The following is a 20,294-nucleotide window of genomic DNA, read 5'->3' as shown; positions in this document are numbered from 1 at the left end:
AGCAATATATATACCTAAAGTTAACTCTTTAGAAGACAAGATAGGAATAAGACAAGATAAATAGCACTTTAGTAAAGAGACTATATCTAGTACTCTCTAAGGAGAACTTAGAATAATAGTTTAGAAAGATAGCTATATTCCTTAAGGGAGAAGACCTATACTTAACTATTAAGACCTTAATATCTGTCCTAATAACTAATAAGGCAAACTATAAAGCAATCTACTAGATTTAGCTTTATATTAGTAAAGAGGATAAAGAGGTAGTATTAGAGAAAGAGATAGCAAAGGCTATCTAGTAAGAGCTAAAGAAGAAGTATAAGGATAATAAAGCATTAGGAAGGAAACTAGTATAGCAGTACTTTACCTTTCAAATAACAAGTTTATAGAGTATATTATAAGTATAGTTAAGCTTGCTATTACTTAGGAAGAAGATAAGAGAGGCCTAGCTAGCAATAGCAGAGGTAGTTAAACTTAAGAATAGAATCTAAGTTCTGCTTAGTAGCCTACCTAAATCTTAGTTATCTATTAGAGATACTATAGATACCTAACTATACTTATTACCTAATAATATCCTTTCTATTCTAGAAGAGAAAGAAGTAGGGATGCCTAGGTAACCTAAACTAGAGGGAGGATTAGAGCATTTAGCTTATACTATAAGGGCTATATAGAGATAATAATAAGAGAGAAAGAGGACAGACAACTTAGAGTTGTTTAAAGCTAGGTAGTATACCCTATATTAAGGGAAGGGACACTTGCTATTAAGCTATTAGTATCTAGAACCTATAAGAAGTATAGTCTTAGCTTTTAGAGATATAGGTAAGGCAAGGGCCTTTACTATAATAGAGAATAAGACTAAGGAAAGGTAACTAGCTATTAAGAGACAGGCTGTTAGAGGGAGTATTACGATTTAAGATTCTATAGACACTATATCTCTCTGTCTAATAGTTAGGCCTTAGGCAAGTAGTGCTTTAGGCTTTAGGAATTCTTAGCAGAGGGTATTTCTTTATAGGCTTATAGTAGATAGAAACCTAAGCCTCTCTAACTACTTACTATAGGGGGTTTTACTTTGCCCTATTCCGCTATAACTAGATAGGTTAGACCTCTATATTTAATAATAAGATATATATCTTCCTTTAGAGTTTAAGCTACGTATTAGCTCCTAATATTATATTATACTTTAAAGGATACTACGTATATCTCTACTAGCTTACTCTAGAGCCTATCTATAATAGTATAAAATAGGGCCTAGTAATAGTCTCTATATATTTCCTAGATCTTCCTAGCGTATCTTAGCTTATCTTACTACTAGAAGTAGCTTATTAAGATAGAAGGAAGCTTTAGCTTAAGTAGAACGAAATGTAACGCTATATTATAATAAGGATCGCCTCGAATAAGTAGTAGAGCACGATAGTACTAAAGTATACTATAATCTAGAAACTCCTTCCTAAGCTATTCTACTTATAGAAGCTATTTATCTAAGATATAAAGAGTTATAAGAAGTAGTAGAAAGGTATCTAAAGCTACGTAGCGAGAAGCTAATATATATATCGGTATAAGGCAGCTCTCCTAGCTTCTTAGAAGAGTAAGCTTAGCTTATCCTAGAGACTCTATTTCCTAATTAGGTAGGTAGATAGGGAGGTACCCTACAAACTACCCTTTTAGAGTATTAGGTTACGATTACGTAACTAGCACCTAACACCCTTTAGGGGGTCACGTAACTACTACCTAACACCCTCTAAGTTACGTAACCTAACCTAATACCTTCCTAATACGGAAGGTAACCGGGGGTGCCTCTATCTAACTACCCTTTTCGGCTAGAAGGTTCTAGAAACCTCTAGAGCGACTACGTAAATAGTTAACTAGAAGTTTCTATAAATATCCTTCTAGACTAGCTTCTAGAAGTCTAAGGAACCTCGTAGAATATCGATTTCTAATCGATATTCTATAGTATTCTAAGCTATTCTACGAGGTCCTATCTTTAGTATTACTAGTCCTAGAGCTGCCTAGTACTAGTACGCGATTACGCGTACGTAGAACCTTCTAGTACGCGGTAATAGAGTATATAAGAAGGCCTATAGCGCGTAGTATAGTCGACTAAGCAAGTAAGGAAAGCTTTCTATTCTTTACTCTTACTACTCTACTCTCTTACTCTATTCTCTACCTACCTACGAACGTCTATACTTCCTCTAGTACTATACTTCCGCTATTCTACGATTCTGCTAATCTAAAATAGCTATTCCTGCTTTTAGGAATACTTAACCGAGCTAGATAGTAATATAAGAGATTATAGGACGATACTTCTAGATAGTAAGGCGTAGTATTTAGGACGACACTTAATAGCTAGAACTCTTAAGTATAAGGCCGTAGCTCTATATACGCAGAGTTAGGAAAGCTAGTCTCCGTTACTATTCTATAAGATTACTATATCTTAGCGCTATAAGACTATAGTCTAAGCTTCCTCTTTCGCTCTAGCTATAGTAGAATACTTTACAAAAACCGCAATACGATTAGGCTCGGGTACTTAGCACTCTATAATAGGAAGAGAGTTAGTACTATCGCAGGACATAAAGCCGGAAGTACCCGCCGCTACCCGTAGTATATTTACTCTATACCTCTGTCGCTACGTAGCTTCTATTAAACAATAACTATTATATATCTATTTCTATAACAAACGGGTAAAGGCGGGACTATATAGTGCGATACGAGCCTTTATAATAGCAAGGTAGCGTTATTGTTATAATTGCAAGGCAGCGTTATTATTATCTAGGTATAGCCTAGAGAGATATAGAGGAAGCTTTAACTTCTATACTTAGCAAATTGCTTAACAGAGGAAGCTCGGACTGCTAGCGCACTCCTAGCCTTGTATAGCTAGTTAAGCCGAGCGTAAACCCTCTCGCTACGAATCGTATTTAGCGATAGAGACTGCGAGAGGTCGGCTGCAGAAAGTATCGAAGTTAACATTTTTATCGTGTTGCATCCCGCAGGATCAGAATAGCGGTATAGCGTGTCCGCGGTTAACACAAAATACAATTCTAGACAGCGCGACTTTGTTATTAGTCTTCTTTGACGATAGACTTGCTGCTAACGAGGCAGTGCGAGAGGCAAGGCGGATGCTCAGTGAATTAGTATGTTCCACAGCCACTAGGGGTGCCGTGCTATAATATGTACCTGCGTTGCGCTAAGCTAGTTGGCACTTTGTCCGTAGGAATGATGCACGACGGAACTTGAACTCGAGTTGCTACAATGGCCTCCGAAGGGAATGCTGCTACTAGCAACGCGGCTAAGAGCAAGGTTATCCGAAAATTACAGGCAGACAATGCACGCCTCGAGGAAGGCAACGCGAAGCTTGAAAGGACAGCCGGAACTTGCCATCCAGAGATCAAAGACGCGAAAATTGCAGAATTGAGTAGGGAGAACAATCGACAGTCACTGCTTGGCACACTGAGATTTCGAGCAGAATAGACAGAGCTAGTCGATCGTAGGGGCTCTATCGGCATTAAGCGTAGGTAGACCTTGTACAGCGGCCTGCCGGCAGCGCCTTGTCTAAGTTCGGCTGCGCCAGTTACTATTAGTACTGCTATATTGCCTCGCGCTCGGTATAGCTCCTAAAAAGCCTGCTGCTCGTTGCTTAGCTCGACCTGCGAAGCGTGTGCAGGCGAGGACAGCTACGCCACGTCGAGAGAGCGACACTGAGATGCCAAGACGGTGCACGAGCTGACCAAACCAAGGACACGAGCAGTCTTGCTTGGCTGTTTTATCGGCTAAGCGTCGCAGCCTTCGAAGGACGCCAATGCATCGGAGAGGAGCGCAAACCGTCGGCCACAGTGGTAGACTCCCCGGGTTGCTACGGCGTAGGTCAGCGAGCAGAACTGCTGCAGCAAACGCCGATCGTCGTTATTCTCCAAGATCATGTAGCGAGCGGCCTGTGCAAAGCGGCCGTTTCTCCGGAGTGACCTCGGCCGAGAAGCTGCAGGTGTCCAGTTGTGTCAATCAGTTGAGATTCCTGCCACTCGCCATTACCGTAGAGACGGTAACGCGCGGATCTGTTGTCAGCGCACCAGTTTGAATTAGTACAGCGGAGCAAACTGTTCGAGATCCAGAATGGTTGCAGGTAAGTCGATGAATGAAGCGCCTTCAAGTCTGTGGACTGCTGTGCCGCTTTGTACCAAGGATAATCAAAAAGGAAGAAAGAGCAGTTGCGGATGCTACTGCTGACCTCCAATGTCATCGAAGACCCGCTCGCATCTCACACGTTCGAGAATTCGCAATCGGCAGGAATCGCGGCAGTTTTCATTGCTTTGGCAGCTTCGAGAGAATTCTCGATGATGGAATTGGAAAGCGCCAACAGAATTTGAGTGGTTTGACCTGACAGAAGAGGCAAATCGAGAAGAAACATTTGCTATGACCTGTCAGCAGGACATGAAACAAAAGTAGGATGGGCAGTGAGTTTGAACATTTCATTCAGAATCTATCTACAGCGCGCTGGTCTGGCCGCCGAGGGCAGCGAGTGCACCAGCATGCAGCAAGACGTTTCCTGGAACCTGATGCCCATGAAGAGCAGCAGGATCAGTACACGTCAACATCCGAGTGCGTGCTGGACGAGCAGCAGGCAGTCGAGATGTCAGGAGAGAAGAGTGCGTGCTGGTCGTGCAGCAGGCAGTCAAACCCTCCCGAGGAAACACTTGCATGAGTGCGTGCTGGGGAGCAGGCAGTCAGATCAAGCTTCTTTAAGGTCACAAGCCAACGTGAGTGTATGCCGAACGAGCAGCAGACAGTCAGGTTGAGCTTGGCTGGGGTCGTAAGTCAACGTGATTGCGTGCTGGGTGAGCAGCAGACAGTCAGGTCGAGCTTGACCAGAAGCCAACGTGATTGCGTGTTGACGAGCAACAGGCAGTCAGGTTGAGCTTCTTGAGCACGATACACAGCAAGATGTGTGGTGCGCAGAAATCACGACGCGGGTGGTGGTGGCTGTTCACCAGCAGCCTGAGCCGGGGCCTGATCCTCTTGCAATAGCGTGATGCAAGACGGGTCAGCTTCGAGTGGGTTGTTGTCTTTGTGGCCCAGCTCATAAGCCGACTTATCGAGCCTCGAATCCTTGGGTCGCTTCTCATTGGGCTTCAAAAATCCCTGATCATCAAGGATGTCCATCTCCAGCAGTGCCTCTTCAACTTTCAGGGCGACGTGCTCGACCTCGATCACATGCCTCAATGTCTTTCGTAGCACCTCGCGGTTGCTCCTGGATCGTTGCCCAACGATTTTCACAGCGCTGAGAACGTCTAGACCATTCTTCTTTATGCGTACGATGTCGTTATTGATCTTTTCAATAGCCTCATCCTGGCTTTTGATGGTCTTTTCCCGCTTTTCGACAGTCGTGCGAAGTGTCTGAAAGTCGGACGAGTTCGAGAGAACGAAATTGGAGTGGTCCTTTCGCAAAGTCTCCATCTCGCTGGCGTTCGAAGTCTGCTGTTGCTTGAGGTGACCAAGCGTGGTATTGGCGTCCGTAACATGCTGCCCCAGCTGTTTGCGGAATGAGGCAACAGTCGCTTTCGCCTCGTCCAACTCCTTCAGATCTATTTTCGGTCAGTATGAACGACAGCGTGGTTGATGGGGTAGCTTACGAGGCTGAAGAGCTTTCTCGCACTGTGTCTTTGTCGTGTTGTCGATGCGCGCGTTGATGTTGTCGATGCGCGCGTTGAGTGTCGCCTCAAATTCTCGCTGCTGCTTCTCGTTGGCGCTCTCGTGAGACTGCACCCTCGCGTCGATATCCTTCTTGAATGAAACAAACATTCCCTTCAGTCTGCGATTGACGACCTCGTCACTGATCGCTTGTGCCAGAGGACCAGCACGGTCCAGGGCTTGTTGGTCGAAGTCGTCGAGGCGCTTTCGCAGCTCATCGTGCATGGCCTGCACCTGGTCGAAAATATGGTCGAGTCGTTTCTGGTTCATGGTGATGGTGTGGATCCCCAACTGGAGACCCAATGCGTCCAGTAGCGACTCCACAAATCGAGGGACAGCGGTATTGATGGCCTCAAATGGAGTTTTCTGAAGCCGCGAACCATGGAATGCGGGAGGCTGTCGGAGAGTCTGTCGAGGATTCGTTTCATGTCCGATATGGCTTCCGGTGGAATCACGGTGAATCTCATTCTGTCAAGCATCTACCGCCCACGTCAGTTTGCTGCACAAGTTCAGAGCCAGCCCTTGATGGAAGAAGGTCTTACCTCTGCCCAGATTGTCGTGTTTCCCAGTCCGCGAGTCTCGAGTCCAGGGAACAGGTGCGCTACCAGGTACTCCCGATAGTCCTTCTGTTGTTCAGTTGTCAAGTTTCTAAGAGTCATATCTGTACAGGTCAGAGAAAGTCTCAATCACAGTCACCAAGGCACAAACTTGTCAGAACTTGGCTGAAGTTCGGTCTGTCATTCGTCGTTCTCATCGCGTTGTTGTTCGCGCTCGGTTGAGCGCCGTTCGTGGCCATTGTCAAGAGCTTCGCGCGCGAGAGTCTTGACGATGGGGTGGTGTGGGTGAAGGTGAGTACGAGTTGAGTCGCGAAGGGCGCGGAAGCGGAAAAGGTGGTGGGCAAGCTTGGGCCACATCACGACGGCTTGGCTCCGCACATTGACTGCGGCGCGTGCAAACGGTCACGTCACAGACGCGTTGTTGACCTGACCGTTGACTGATTTCACGAGAGTGCCCGATGCTACAGCCGACCCACTCGAGCCTGCTAGCTTCACTCGAGTTTCTCAGAGACCAGTAGCCTTGACAGCGCGCTTAATACCGATCTGCAGGAGAGCATATGGGAGCCGGGATGGAATCTGAGAAGGATAGGATCGAATGGGAGGAAAGCCTCATTGATGATATGTATTCGAAAAGTTCTCGACGCTCGTGACGCATTTCTACATTCGTGAATGCCTTTCGCTCTGAAGCGCGGCACCCGTTCTGGTGCAGGCCTGGTGTACCTCATGCTTCTGGAAAGATCGCGGACCACGAGCACCTCCTGGCACTGTCTGGCTCAGCATGGAGAGTGATCAGGCCGCGGGAGGCCAGTCACCACTTGGTATCGGCGGTGCGCGTCGTGATATCCTCCAACGTCCTCCAGCTTCACAACCTGCCTACTATCCGCTCCTTGTATTGTGACAACCATCATCATTGTGCAGTCCTTCCTCTTCGTTTACGTCTGACGATCAGGCTTCTTCGATGCGAGCGTTATTGTGGCGCTTCGGTGGTGCGGGTGCTGGTGCTGATACTTCGTCCGATACTGGCCGAGTAGCTTTCCTCGCTGCGTGAAGTTTCTAGGTATCGAGTCCTCTTCGCCTCTCCTACTCATTAGCACAGGCACTGAGTTTAGCAGCATCTACTGCTTCCATGACGCAGCTTTGACGATCGCATGAGGGCCGACGCATAGCCTAGGGCGCCAAAGTCAGAGTGAGTCCGGTCATGCTGAATGGCAGGTGCTCGTGATGGTGCACAACGGCAATGAGCGGCAGCATTGCGATGATGCGCTTGGGTACTGCGCGTCAGTATGTTTACAGACGTGAGAGGTGAAGTGGCAAGGTGGATTGCGCTGGGGTGGAATCTCGGCGGCCCGTGTCTTGGGATTTCCGAGCCAAGGATTCGGACACAACCCGTACAGTCGCTTGACTACATCTCTCACGTACCAATGCCATCTACGAACAGCTATTCCCCGATTACTCCTGCCACAGCGGAAGCCTTGCGTTGTGTCTAGATAAGAGGCTCGGTCGAAGCACTCGTGATGTCCAGCTGGCCGCCTGGGTCCTATCGAAGGAGGTGGTTTACTACGACGAAGCTGAAGCATATAGCCTCTGGCAAGGCATCCCGATGAGGGGAGCTGGCTGTTGTATACTGGCAAGCGGAAGGGGAGTGCACTGCTGTTGGCTTTATTCCACGCCCGCACTCGGAGCTGCCGTCTAGCAGTCACCTTGCCGCTGTTGGCACAGTTTGCACTCGCACGTAACCGGCCCGTTCTCCCCCCTCTATGGTTCGCTCAAAGTCATTGACTGCGAAATGTCAAGATACCTCCAATGACCATAACCCACTTCACCTTCCAGGTCGCTTGTACGGAACGTCCTCATCATTCTTGTGGACGATGAACTCCTCGAAGCTGATGCCGCGGGTTTTCTTCATTGGTTGGCCGTCCTTTGTCTTGTTGGCTCTGGGCACAAAGCTCACAGTTTCGGCCCACGTTCTCATCAGCCTTCTCCAATAACATGCAGTCGCAGCAGGGGTGGTGTATCGTTCCCTGAACGTTCGCTTCGCCTCATCTGCAATCTGCTGGGCTTCGCCGAGATTCTCGTTATAGTAGAGAATACTGTTCTACAAGTCAGAAAAATCTCGACTGACGTGAACGACGTTGACGCCATTCTCTATGAGATGGTAGTAGTGCGCGATCCAATCCACATCGTGTACGAAGAGGAGGCTATCGCAGTTGAAAAGATGGGTCATTCGCGCGGACCATGACCGGCCCTCTGTGTTGATTGTGTATCGGAACTTGCAGAACTCGTCCATCGGGATCACCGTATCCGGCTTGCCCCAGTCCATCGACTGCATCACTTGTCAGATCTGCCCCACGTCGGCCATTGACTAGAAATCGAACTTACCGACACATTTGCCCACTCTTTGTCAGCGGTGACCTGGAGCAAAGGCTTTCTCACAGCCTCATTCACCCACAGTGCGCCACGCCACACGACCTGGGGTATTTTCTCTTCCAACGGAGAGTCATGTCTCCTGAACTTTTGCTGCATGGTGCGAAAGCCCTCAGCTTCGGGAGGCGCGCCAAAGAAGTGAAAGCTGGGAATCAACCACAAATTGTCCTGTCGAGGGTCGGCAGATTTCCTCGTGAAAGACCAGAGCGCTCCCGGATTCTCCTCCTTGAGCACGGCAATATCGTCAACGACAATGCTAAACTCAATGTTCGGGATTGGCTCGCCCACTGCATCGGCAGCTGCAACAGCCTGCACAACTTGCTGAACGACAGCGATGATGCGATGTCTAAAGTCTTCCCGGAACAAGCCTCTCGTTTGCACGATGCGCACCTGAGAGTCAACGATCAAGAACTTCACTCCACCATCATTGCCGCCGGTCAGGGCGATGTCTTTCTCGCTGATGTTCTTCCCACTGAAGTGTTGCTGAGCACGGTCGATCTCATGGTAGAGGGCCGGAAATGCGGCATCACATTGGCTAGCAGTCAGCGCTTGATTGTTGCCATCGCGGGCCCAGGTATACTGCCATTCCGGTAATGCGGGCGGAGATGGCCAGACCGGCTTTGACTCAACTGAGCCAACTGTCGCGGAAGGCTTGGTCACTGCTGGCGCACCGAGATGTTGTTGCGCCCAATCGCTGGTGATGCCGGGATTTGTGTACTCTCTGAAGATGACCAGAAGCAGAAGGAGAGCGCAGCAAACTTTCCAGAATACAGGATGGAGGCTCCACCTATGGCCGGTGGGCAGTCCACCGGGCAGTGGTTTGTACGACCACATGCTGCTGAGAGGAAGTGGTGTTGGAAGTGAAGGTGTGGTCTGGAGTGTCGCATTTGTGTCGGCAGTTGGAGCTACAACCTAGGGTGCGGACAAGGAATCACAAACAAGCGCTGACTGATTCGCGAATTGATTTGCTGACGGTGCGACTTACTTGTGATGAGCACCTTGGTGTTTGCTCCTGCTGCCGTGACTCCGAGCCGCCAGCAGGAAGCTAACGGCTCCGCCGTACCGCAAGGCAGGAGCGAAGCGCAGTCCAGCCGCACTGTCATCTGCAGAAGTGCTCGATGTGAATGATGATACTTCACCTCACTGCAGCTGGTCTGCACGTGAAAAGGCATTGCAACTCTTCCCAAAATGATCGACTTGGTGCGCGAATGGAGCGTCTGCTGTGCAACCCCAATGCTAGCACGGCCGCGGCAGTGACCCGGTGATCGCCTTGGCTTGTTCGACCACCAAGTCTCATCATTTTTGATGAGATAGCAAACAGAGGTTATTGTGAAACGAACGACGGCGAACGGAAGTGGGCCAACTGCGGTAAGGCTGCAGATAAGCTTCCCGCAATTAGCCAGGGCTGACTTCGGTTCTTGCGCTCGCGATAGCTTCGCCCATTCATAAGCCCTCGAACAGACAGTTCGTTTCTGAACCCCTAGTTCTCACGTCTCTGAGCACGCCTTCCAGGCCATGGTGCGAATCAGGGGCCATCCTCGTAATTTTGTGCCAATCCATTGCCCAATTCTCTTTCACATTTGTCGTCTACAGTACAGTAGCATGACTGATTGAGCGGTATGCACTCCGCTCATTGTACATTTCACCAGTCCTCTCAGGCCAGCGAAGCATAGCTCAACCTTTCCCGAGTCCAAAATCCCCTCCTCGTGCTGGCATGGCGTGGTCGCCGTGGGAAGTGCACGCAGCTTGATGCAGAGACCTCGGGCACGCAGCGTGTTGCGGGCGCGGTCTGGGTACCCAACTTGGAGGCTCCAGTGACAATGCCTTTTCCTTGTGCAGGCCGTCTGAGTGCCAGGAAAGCGTCGCATCCATGTGCTTCGCAGCACTCCGCAGCACAAACTATCCTGCGCTGAGTCTTCGGGAACTCGTTGAGTCAGACGCCTCGAACATGGACTCGACAATCTTGGTTGCCAGCTTCTGGTGGCTATCGTGACATATTGCACTTGAGAGCCCTCCGTTCAATGTCAAGGCCCACGAGCATTGCTCTCTCACGAAGTTGCATCTTCACAACCCCTCATACCATCTGAACACCCTTTTTCGCTCTTCCACTCTCCTGTATCAAACTAAACACACCCTCTGGCCCCAGCCTCTCTACAACACCCTTCTTCAAACTCAAATGCTTCTCAATCGCCTCATTACTTCTGCCCTGCTCTCGAAACGTCAAGATTTGCCTGATGGTGTACACATCCAAGAACTCCCTCTTGTTCTCTCTCCCTCGCACGCCCGTCTCTGCAATCTCTGCGTCGGCCCTGTTCGCCAATTCCGCTCGAGCGGAGAGCACAAGGACTGCAGGGTTCGTTCGAGGATTGGGTTGATATGCGGCGGGGTTTTGGTTGAATGCTGATGTAGGTGAAAGGGTGGGATTCGGTTGGACTGGCCCTATGTTGCGGAGCGACTGAGCGAAGTCGGGATCGGACGCGTCGAGGTTGATGGCTTCACTTCTAGATCCACTTGCGCTCGGTGTGGGTCGTACTGTTGGGCCTGGTGTTTGTGCGGTTGACGGCAGTGGAGGTTGGGGTGCTGCATTTATTGTAGTCGCATTCGGAGGCGGAGCGGGAGAGTTGGTTGCCGCAGAGGCAAGGGGAGAGCGAGCTGGGTATTTCCGCGCTGCAGAGCCTGCTGCTTTGGCTGCTTTAGATGATGTGGACCCCATGATGAATGTGGGAGCGTCGATTCGGAAAGGAAGCAGTGTAGAACACGATGAATGTAGAGAGATCGTTGATGAAGTCATCCATTAGAGATCCAATGCCAAGACAATCACGAGTCTGACGCGAAGTCATTCAGACCTAAAGATCAAACACCAATGCAGTCAAGCCAAGGTCATGTTATGCTGCCCAGCTACGTCCAACTTGAACTTCGGAATCGGAATCATTCGAGAGCAATGACGACTATATTGCTGGCTCGAGTGACTGACCCTTCAACAATGGCCGCTGAAGCTTGTACCATGCTGCCACGTCTGCCCACGCAGCCCCTTGACCATGCTCTGTTGCACTAGCTACATAAGGCGCACGCTGTATGCTGCTTCCAGACGAAGTCAAAGTGAGCCGCAGGCTGCCGGTGATGTTGCATGCTGCGGACAGCCGAGCAGACCGCAAAAGGACCGCGACTAGCAAGCCTCTCCAGTGGAGCACGACCGCGTTGGACGGAGTGGAGTGCAGCGACGTCACACTTCTGGGTCTCAATGGCAAAGTCTGCGATGGAGAGGAAACACCAGCAGCAATAGATAGAAGAACAGGAGAGCACCTCTTCAACAAGTGCAACAGAGAGCAAGCTGTCGCACAAAACGTGGCAGTCGGTCCGGCCCAAGCCACGACGCGGGGAAAGCAACGATTCGGGCAGTCGAGCTCGCGGCGAGTAAGCAGCGCAGCAACCAAGCAGCGCTGCGGCATCATCACCACCAGCACCAAAGCTCCACACTTTGCATTTGCTTGGTCTCGATCCTCCCAAGACACTACACCTGCCCCATCCCTCCCTCCCTCCCTCTCTTTCCTCCTCCCCATTGCCCACTCTGGCTGCCCGACCCGTCCACCATCACCGCTCCCACAGCAATCCAGATCGCCCGTCCGACGCCTTTCGCCGCAGCCTCTCGTCTAGACCGCCGCCGCCGCCTTCCCCGCCCGCCAACGACAAGAACGACCTTCCGTTTCTCGTCGAGCTCCGCGGCAAGACACCGCTCCTCGCTCGTCTACGAGCTCGGGCTTTCGAGCCAACCACTCTCCTCACCCTCTTGACCATTGGCGTCATCCTCCTGCTACAATTAGCTTTACCCAAGGACCTCTGCCTCTTCCAGTCGCGCTATCACCCACAGCCGCCTCCCAGCTGTCCTTCGCCCAACCCTTTTGTCCAAGAGCTATACTGTAGAGCTCCAGCGCACGTCCAGGGAACTCTGTACGGCAATACCTCCAGCATGGCGTTGGCAGCAGCAGCCGAGCGCGTGGCCGCCGAGTTCGAGTACACCAAGGAGGATGTCAACAAGGGTGTGAAAGAGTTTATTCGCCAGATGGACGAAGGTCTCGGCAAGACTGGTGCGACCATGAGCCAAATCCCGACGTATGTCACCGCTGTGCCCAATGGAACAGAGAAGGGTTTATACATGGCCGTGGATCTGGGAGGCACAAACTTTCGCGTCTGCTCCATCCAACTGCATGGTAACTCGACTTTCAGCTTGACGCAGTCGAAGGTTAAGATCCCTCACGAGCTGATGGTTGCGAAGACGAGCCATGAGCTGTTCAGCTTTTTGGCCAAGCAGATTGAGCTGTTCTTGAAAACGCACCACGAAGATCACTATACAAGCCATAAAGAAGGCAAGGGCACATCAGAACATGAGGTCTTCAGTTTGGGCTTCACGTTTTCTTTCCCAGTGCAACAATTTGGCATTAACAAGGGTACTTTGATTCGCTGGACAAAGGGTTTTGACATTCAGGATACAGTCGGAAAGGATGTCTGTGCGTTGCTGCAGGCTGAAATCGATGCGCTGGCATTGCCTGTGCGAGTTGCGGCTTTGGTCAACGACACTGTGGGAACACTAATGGCACGATCGTACACATCGCCCGGCAAGACGGGAACGCTGCTTGGTGCTATCTTCGGCACTGGCACAAACGGAGCATACGTGGAGAAGCTCGACAAGGTCACCAAGCTCCAGAAGCTGAGCGCCCAGGAGGCTGGCGAGATCGATAGCTCAACGGGAGAGATGATCATCAACACTGAGTGGGGCAGCTTCGACAACCATCTCTCTGTGCTGCCACAAACGCCTTACGATGCCGATCTCGATCTTGAGTCAGTGAACCCGGGGATCCAAATGTTCGAGAAGCGCGTTTCCGGCATGTTTTTGGGTGAGATTCTGCGGCGAGCACTGCTGTCGCTGCTGCTCGATTTCAATGTGCCACTGTTCGCCGATGAGCACAGCAACCAGAACGACATCCACAGTACGACGAATGTGGCTCCAGACTCGCCATTGCACAAGCAATGGGGCTTGGACTCTAGCTTCTTGTCGATTACAACTGGAGACAGCTCTGCTGGATTGAAAGTCACACGCCAGACACTTGACCAGGATTACGGCGTCTCTGCAGCATCAGCAGAGGATGCTGAGGCTGTGCGCCTGATAGCGTCGGCCGTGGGAAAGCGTGCTGCACGCCTCTCTGCTGTCGCGATCGCCGCTATTGTGATCTCGACTGGGCGCCTGAAGAACCCAGCGGATGCCGCTACGACGAACGACGCAACACTGGAAGTGAACGAGGACGACGTTGTCGATATTGGTGTCGATGGATCGCTGGTGGAATTCTATCCTCGTTTCGAAGAGTACATCCGGGAGGCACTTCGGGAGATTCCAGAGATTGGTGCTCAAGGCGAGAAGAAGATCAGGATCGGCATTGCCAAGGACGGGTCTGGTGTCGGCGCTGCGCTCATTGCGTTGGTCGCCGACAAGGCGACGAAGGGTAAGTCGACTCCGAGTGCAGGATGTGCCGACCATGCTGATTTGGTGATAGGGAACTACTCGTCATCCTCGTCTGCCTCGACGTCCTCCAGCGGGTCTGGCTTTTTTGGGAGGTTGATTGAGAACATCAATCGCAGCGTACGCTACCGGGTGTAGAATGCCGCGCAAACCGTACGACCGAGAAATGAAAACGCTGCACGGCAGTCGATGCGCTGGAGGTAATCACGGCATTCCAGCGCATCAAGCACCGAGGATCTTGAGAGATCGCTTTGCGGAACCGAGTATTCAAGATTGCAACACTGAAGAATCAGAACGGAAAGTGTACATTGGAAGCCGTGGTATGTGAACATACAGTGCATGTATCTGTTCGTCGCAATTTGATGACGACAATGCGGTCATAGCATCGGAGTCTATAGGTGGGTAGGCGCAACTTGCAATTCGAAATCTATTTCAGACAAGACCTGTCTTGCGCCTTCTGGCGGCCTCAGGTGATCGGTAGCAGACTGCTTCCCGCAGCGAAACAGGACACCGGACGGGAAACGCGTGTAACGATTCGCTCAGCAACTTACATTGTCTCAGGGCTCTATACCTGCGCCCGAACGATAAGTACAGAGTCGTCAACATCACGACAATCGCATTACATTAGCAATCTGCTCATACACCGCAAACACGATCCCACCACTCAATACCAATCTCCCCAGTCGCATCGTACTCCCCTTCCAATACGCCCTCAAACCTCCCTCTCGCCACACCCCCACAATCGCTGGAATTATGTTCTCTCCCCTCGCACTCTGCGACCGGGTCTTGATCGTATCTAACGGCTGCGTAGCATAGACTGTGATGGTGCCCGCCAGCGCCCCCATCGCAAACGTCTCCACTACTCCAGCATTCCTGTTTGCACTCGAATACTGGCTCCGCATCGCATTGTACGCTCCCATCCGCACGGCGCTCGTTGCACTTTGTTTCGCCGTGGTGCTGACAAGTCCGCGGTAAAGACCTTGGATCCCTTGTTCGCGGAGTAGAAGAGTAACGCCGTGAAGAGTTGAACGAAAGCGTTTAGACCCCTTGGCGTCGTCACTCAATGCGGTTTTGATCCTTTCGGTCGGTGTTACGGCTACGAGACTTTCGACTGCTCCGGCAGCCATTCCGGCGAGGAGACCGTTGGTTGGGCTGAGGGTTCCAGTTTGCGGGTCTGTGAGGTGGGATTTTATGGCATCGAAGGTCATGAAGCGAACGCCAGCCTTGAGCGCTGTCCCGAGGGCAAGGGCCGTGCAGCCGGTGTAGAGAGATGAGAAGCCTTCGTTTTTGATGGCGTTGCGCAGGAGGTGGATGGGGCTGGTGCTGGAGGTCACGCCTGATGTAGCCTTGAGTTGCGAGCGAGTTTTGGCGTATTCGAAAGGATATGTGATGCAAGCCTCGGTTGCTCCGGCGAAGCCCCCGGCGATGAGTGATTGCAAGGGAGTGAGCTTCTTTTCGGGCTTGGACGATATCTTGGGAATGGGTGCCGCTGCCAACGGGATTTGCGATGGAGGATGGACTGACACTTTTGCCATCGTGTCTTGAAAGTGGTGCAGAGTAGCCTGACTGTGTAGTCAGAGCATTTGCGTATGGGAATGTCGCCGGAGATCAAAGATAAGTCTAGAGGGTGTTGTCAGTTCGAGTGCTCGTTCTTGTAGGTCTACTGGCCCAGCATTGGTCGAGGCACATCGAAGACATATAGTCTTCGTGCAGCATGTTGACTGCGGGCCTCGCAAGGCTACTACCAGCGGCATCTCATGCAGGCGTCTTGGTTCATATCGAGAAGGCGATGTTTGGACCACCTGGACGGTCCAAATGCCAAGACACATCGGTCTAACAGAACTGACGGAAGTTGATGTTCCGTAGGAAGAGGGGACGATTTCTTCCGCGGCAATCCTCTCCGCCTCGCTATCAACCACATCATGGCGACACCCTTCTTCCTCGCCCTGTGCACTTCCGCACATCCATGGCACTTCATGTCCACGCGAAATGGCGTCGGCGTCACCAGACAAAGCATCAGCCCCACGGAGACCACGAGCGGCACGGGCGTGCAGCTTCTGCAAGCTGAGGAAGTTCAAGTGCGATAACCAGGCTCCCCAATGCGGCAATTGTCGCACGTACGAGAAAGAATGCGTCTATCCGGAGCGAGGCAACCGTGTGAGACCCACGAATGCTATCATCTCGGCATTACGCGAAGAGAACCGTGGGCTGCGTTCGCGGCTGTCAATTGAAGCATCAAGCAGTGGCGATGATGGCAGACAACCTGTTCCAAAAGACGCATCGACTGTCGCATCTCTGCAAGACCCGAGCAATGAAGCAGGCCCCACAGATCCAACAGCTGCGAGCACTCCAGAGTCGGCGGGAAACAGAGCGCCTGCCTCCATGAGTAAGAACGCCACGTACCACGGGCCAACCAGCGCGCTATATGACGATCTCCCAAGTGAACGGCCATCGCAGCCGTGGTTCAATGCCGAGAGGGAGACCAGAATGTCTACACTGCTTTTCGCTGAAGCAGCGAAGCAAAGGCAAATGGAAGTAGTGAATTCTGCACGTGGGCTACTGGACTTCGACGGCGTCGATCCAGAGATGGGCCTCCATTTGCTGAATTTGCATTGGAACCGGCAGCACCACTCCTTTCTTGTGACATATCGCCCCGCCTTCATGCGAGATATGGCGTGCCAAGGACCCTACTTTTCTAAGATCCTGCTTAACGCCATCTACTTTGGCTCAAGCAAGTTTAGCCCGAGGCTCGAGCTGCGAAAAGATCCAGATGATGTTCGCACTGCAGGCTGGCGCTTTCGAGAACGAGTGCGTGAACTGCTTGGCGAGGCCATGGATCAGAGCAGAATCACTACCATCCAGGCCCTGCTGCAGATGACTAATTCTCTGTTCGCTCTTGGCGATGAACAGAGTGCTGCATGGCTGTACTCTGGCTTGGCCTTCCGTATGATCATTGATTTGGGATTGCATATCGATGCGACACTGATGCCAGGTGTTCGAACGCTCACAGACGAGGATCTAGAGGTACGACGACGTGTTTTCTGGGGTGCGTTTGTGATCGATAAGATCCAGTCCTTGTACCAAGGTCGACCAGCTACACTTCAAGCATCACAATGTGATGTTCCGATTGACTTCAAGGACGAATATGAGGAATTAGAACATTGGGCACCATTCGCTTACACTGATAGGTCGGCATCCGGAGGAACATGTAAGTCGTACTTGTGCCCAAATAGCGACGTCTCGCGTCTTTGTGATCAGCATAGACTTCTGATCACTGGGTATCCGCAGCGGCGACATTTGAACGTGATTCAGGGGGCACAAACGCTGACTTTGTCGGACGAAATTCTAGGCAGCTACAGCGTCTCCACCTTTACCCAGCTCTGTCGGTTGTGTATCATTCTCAACCACGTCTTGAACAAGGTCTACAAAGAGAAGAGAGCAGCCGAAGGTCCAGAAACCCCGAAACAGGAGCTGTCAGCATTGGACAAGGAGCTCGTGACGTGGACTGAACAACTTCCTCCACATTTGAGTATAGACATTGAGTCGAGAAGCACTTCTGACACCCCTCCGCCCCACGTCTTATCGCTTTTGTGAGTGGTTAATATCTACTCGAAATGTGCACAGATTGTGCTGACTGAATCAAACAGGGCAATGGCAAATGTGATTAGAATTCTTTTGCACCGACCTTTTGTCTCGGATGGACATCTACATTCCAGCTCACCGTCTGTTGCAGTGAGTTCATTCACACAGTGTGCCACCGCCGCTACTAGTATCGTGAAGATTGTGAGGAAGTACGACAAAACCTACAGTGTGAGCCGGGCGCCCTACTTGATCAGCTACGCCACTTACGTTGCAGCCACCATACATGTGCGCATTGCTTCGAAACGAGGTGCATCCTCGGAAGCTCACGCTTGTTTGCGGACTTGTCTTTCGCTATTGAAGCAGAACTCGGCGACCAACTACGCAGTCAGAAAAGCGATACTCGTCATCGAGAGTCTGATGACCAGGATGGGGGTGCAGACTCCCGACAAGCCTGAGGTGGCGACACGAATACAACAAACCACGACCACTGCCGCGGTTTCAGCGCCCGTGCTTTCTCAGCATACGTCCCCTGGAACCGACACATATTCACCAAGTGCCATGGGATGGGAACCGACTTTCGTAGCAGGCAACATGGCACCTGATCTGGATGTAGATGCGATCATTCGGAGTTTCATGCAGGAGCAAGGCGCTGAAAACGCCACTTTTGTATCGGGCGGAACATCCTACCCTGACTTGACTGGGGAGCTTGGATATCTGCCAACGAACACGCACCAACGATTCGATGACATGATCTTTGGCTTCAATGCAACAGACTTCGATTCTATGATGTAAGTCTACATGCGGCTACTGTTTGCCTCGAGGTTTCCACGAGAAATTTAACCTGAACCACGTTCGAGCTCTGGTCGACTCGGGTGCCACAACCTCTGCATTCAAAAGCTTCTCTTTGAGCAGAAAAGGCTCTGCATCTACGAGACACTATGACAAGAAGCAGACTTTGCCCTCAAACAGTCGCCGCGCTGTTCGCAGCAGCTTCACACTGCGAACCTCTTCGTCGCTCCGTAACACATCCGCGCCAATAGTACCACCAGGATGCTTGATGAGGACTTTCCGCGACTGTTCCGGCAAAGTTGTGAAGCTATCGTGGCGTGGCAGTCCTGGTCCCGATTGCGCTATTCTCCATTGTTCCGCTTGAAGAGCGATCTTGTTGGCTATTGTACCTTCCGTGCATATTGCAGTGGCGAGACATACAGCGCCGGTGAGCTGAAGACTGCCGTGGACCTTTCCCATACTCAAAGCGGTGACCTGCACATCAGGCAGCTCGTCAAAAGCCCCCTCTGGCACTTTTGGCATCGACAGCAGAGCAACCTTTGGAGTGCCGCGAGTCTGTCCAGCAGTCTCGACATCGGGAGCCAATCCCATGCGTACGGCACCATGACAGCGAACGGCTTCCAAAAAGTCCAGATAGTAGTCCGATGATATTGCAGCACTGCTGACATAGTCTGGTACCGAGGCAGCATCGACTAGTACAAAGGGGTTCGCCGCATCCACCAAGCTGGCCTGCACTTCGCATGACGGTCGAGTGATTGTACCCGGTACTTCCAGAATGTCTACAGGCTTACCAGTCGGGAGAAGCTTGCCTGTCATTGCACCTGCCGGCTTCTCGAAAGAGACGCCGATAGGACTACCGCTGGATTTTGTGCCAGCCAACCGGTATTCACCATCTTCGAGAAAATGTCCGTCTTCGTCAAGATCTAAGGATTCCACGATTGTTCGACCGGTATTGGTGTTCAATATTCGTACATCAATCTAGTCCAAGTCAGGATACAGGGGACTGGCAGTCAGTGACACTGCATCACTTACCCTCTTTTGGCCTGGCTGGACTCCTACTAGGCCCTCATCCACTGCAAATGGCCCCACTCCTGAAGCAATATTACCGCAGTTTCCAGTAAAGTCAAGCTTGGGAGAACCGATTGAGACTTGCACGAATGTGTACTCCACGTCGATGTCTGGCCTGCTTGAAGGTTCGATGACCGCAACTTTGGAAGTCGTACTCGTTGCTCCCGCAACGCCATTCAGTTGTTTAGGATCACCGTCTTGGGAACCCATAGCAGCGAGGATGACCGGTGCCCATTGCTCTCTTTTGGCAGGAAGATCACGTTGATGTAGAAAGAGGCCTTTTGAAGTGCCCGCCCTCATCCAGACTGCGGGGATCGTCTGCCGGTGCTTGCGAGGCCGCTGCAACGGAGGTGTCGGAGCATCGATAGCCATCGTGAACGGTGCAAGTGGTGTGGGCAAATGATGCGTTGTGCTTTGGTAAAGATTGAACAATCGAGTGGTCTTCTTCAGCATGCTTCGATGACTACAGCAGCAAAATGGCGCAAGCATGTACAGCCGACTTATCTACGATGCAAGCAGCTCTAACTAGGACCCATCCACGACATTGCACAACAGACACCCACTGCCTTCGTTTTCGGCATTTACAGCGTACATGGGCAAAGGAGCCCATGCCATCCGTGGAACTTGATGCCGCGTTGCAGACACGGTGGATACTACGAAGGAGGCCATTGCATCACGTCAAGATT

At 51.3% G+C, this 20,294-nt stretch overlaps 7 protein-coding genes across 7 annotated transcripts; 2 read left to right on the top strand and 5 right to left on the bottom strand.

Moving 5' to 3' along the window:
- Window positions 1-4,947: 4,947 nt before the first annotated feature.
- Window positions 4,948-5,946, bottom strand: RHO25_001907 (uncharacterized protein; the record flags this gene model as incomplete). Its single annotated transcript, XM_023594504.2, has 2 exons — window positions 4,948-5,570; window positions 5,619-5,946. 2 exons carry the CDS (start codon window positions 5,944-5,946, stop codon window positions 4,948-4,950), a joined length of 951 nt encoding a protein of 316 aa, XP_023459013.1.
- A 2,106-nt stretch (window positions 5,947-8,052) lies between these two features.
- On the bottom strand, window positions 8,053-9,491 carry RHO25_001906 (uncharacterized protein; the record flags this gene model as incomplete). Its single annotated transcript, XM_065602149.1, has 3 exons — window positions 8,053-8,304; window positions 8,356-8,556; window positions 8,613-9,491. 3 exons carry the CDS (start codon window positions 9,489-9,491, stop codon window positions 8,053-8,055), a joined length of 1,332 nt encoding a protein of 443 aa, XP_065458221.1.
- A 1,240-nt stretch (window positions 9,492-10,731) lies between these two features.
- RHO25_001905 (uncharacterized protein) lies at window positions 10,732-11,370 on the bottom strand (the record flags this gene model as incomplete). Its single annotated transcript, XM_023594502.2, has 1 exon — window positions 10,732-11,370. One exon carries the CDS (start codon window positions 11,368-11,370, stop codon window positions 10,732-10,734), a length of 639 nt encoding a protein of 212 aa, XP_023459007.2.
- A 1,254-nt stretch (window positions 11,371-12,624) lies between these two features.
- Window positions 12,625-14,307, top strand: RHO25_001904 (uncharacterized protein; the record flags this gene model as incomplete). Its single annotated transcript, XM_023594501.2, has 2 exons — window positions 12,625-14,152; window positions 14,204-14,307. The coding sequence occupies 2 exons, from the start codon at window positions 12,625-12,627 to the stop codon at window positions 14,305-14,307; spliced, it is 1,632 nt and encodes a 543-aa protein (XP_023459010.1).
- A 467-nt stretch (window positions 14,308-14,774) lies between these two features.
- Window positions 14,775-15,704, bottom strand: RHO25_001903 (uncharacterized protein; the record flags this gene model as incomplete). Its single annotated transcript, XM_023594500.1, has 1 exon — window positions 14,775-15,704. The coding sequence occupies one exon, from the start codon at window positions 15,702-15,704 to the stop codon at window positions 14,775-14,777; it is 930 nt and encodes a 309-aa protein (XP_023459009.1).
- A 454-nt stretch (window positions 15,705-16,158) lies between these two features.
- RHO25_001902 (uncharacterized protein) lies at window positions 16,159-18,543 on the top strand (the record flags this gene model as incomplete). Its single annotated transcript, XM_023594499.1, has 3 exons — window positions 16,159-17,377; window positions 17,519-17,759; window positions 17,817-18,543. The coding sequence occupies 3 exons, from the start codon at window positions 16,159-16,161 to the stop codon at window positions 18,541-18,543; spliced, it is 2,187 nt and encodes a 728-aa protein (XP_023460221.1).
- Window positions 18,544-18,687: 144 nt separating this feature from the next.
- RHO25_001901 (uncharacterized protein) lies at window positions 18,688-19,980 on the bottom strand (the record flags this gene model as incomplete). The annotated part of the gene is made up of 2 exons (XM_023594498.1): window positions 18,688-19,518; window positions 19,573-19,980. 2 exons carry the CDS (start codon window positions 19,978-19,980, stop codon window positions 18,688-18,690), a joined length of 1,239 nt encoding a protein of 412 aa, XP_023460222.1.
- Window positions 19,981-20,294: the final 314 nt, after the last annotated feature.

This window comes from Cercospora beticola, chromosome 1 (assembly GCF_033473495.1).
Source record: "Cercospora beticola chromosome 1, complete sequence".
Lineage (NCBI taxonomy): Eukaryota > Fungi > Ascomycota > Dothideomycetes > Mycosphaerellales > Mycosphaerellaceae > Cercospora > Cercospora beticola.
Note: the sequence above shows the minus strand (reverse complement) of the source record. Positions and strands in the feature narration are given on the sequence as shown.